Genomic DNA, 637 nt, shown 5'->3' on the forward strand with positions numbered 1-637 from the left:
GCTCCTTATCCCCCTCCTGCCTTCGTTTGTCCCTCTCTTACTCTTGTTAACTACCCCCTCCCTCTCTCCTTCTACATTCCCATCTTTCCTGCCTCTTCCCTCTCTCCCCCCTCCCTCCCTTCATCTCTCACCCCCTCCTCCCTTTCCCAACCTTCCCCCACACTCACCATCTTCAGCGGCGTGTACCGAGGATGGTGGTGGTCCATATAAGGGTCGTTGGCCTTCTTGTTGAAAGCCACGATGAACACCCAGCGTCGCAGGTCCGAGTTGTTCTGGTTCGAAGTGTGGAGTAAGTTGCAGTGGAAGAAGAGCATGTCCCCGGCCTTCATTTCTACGTGGACGTGTTCGAGGGCGAGCTTTGCCTTTGGGTGGAAATCAGGTGGAAATGAGACTTGTATCTTTTTTTTTTTTTTGCAAATGGGAAATGGGACATATTTTTATATCAAATCGGAAATGCGATTAGTGTTTCTTTTATCGAGCGGGAAATGAGACTCTCGCTTATGTGTTTTGAAGGAGAGCTTTGCCTTCGGGTGGAAATCGAGTGCAAAATGACTCTTGTTTTGGAAATGAAGTGGGAGGTGGGACTCTTGTTTAAGTGTTTTGGGGAGAGCTTTGTCTGCCGGAGGAAACATTGTAC

General features: G+C 49.1%; 1 protein-coding gene across 2 annotated transcripts in view; it reads right to left on the bottom strand.

Annotated features, from left to right (window-relative positions):
• Positions 1-637, bottom strand: part of LOC119585731 (L-proline trans-4-hydroxylase-like) — a 6,408-nt gene that overhangs the window by 521 nt on the left and 5,250 nt on the right. For both annotated transcript variants that reach the window (XM_037934421.1, XM_037934423.1), the window contains one exon: positions 168-362. In XM_037934421.1, coding sequence (XP_037790349.1) covers positions 168-362 — 195 coding nt within the window. The remainder of the gene's footprint in view (positions 1-167; positions 363-637) is intronic.

Source organism: Penaeus monodon, chromosome 20 (genome assembly GCF_015228065.2).
Source record: "Penaeus monodon isolate SGIC_2016 chromosome 20, NSTDA_Pmon_1, whole genome shotgun sequence".
NCBI lineage: Eukaryota > Metazoa > Arthropoda > Malacostraca > Decapoda > Penaeidae > Penaeus > Penaeus monodon.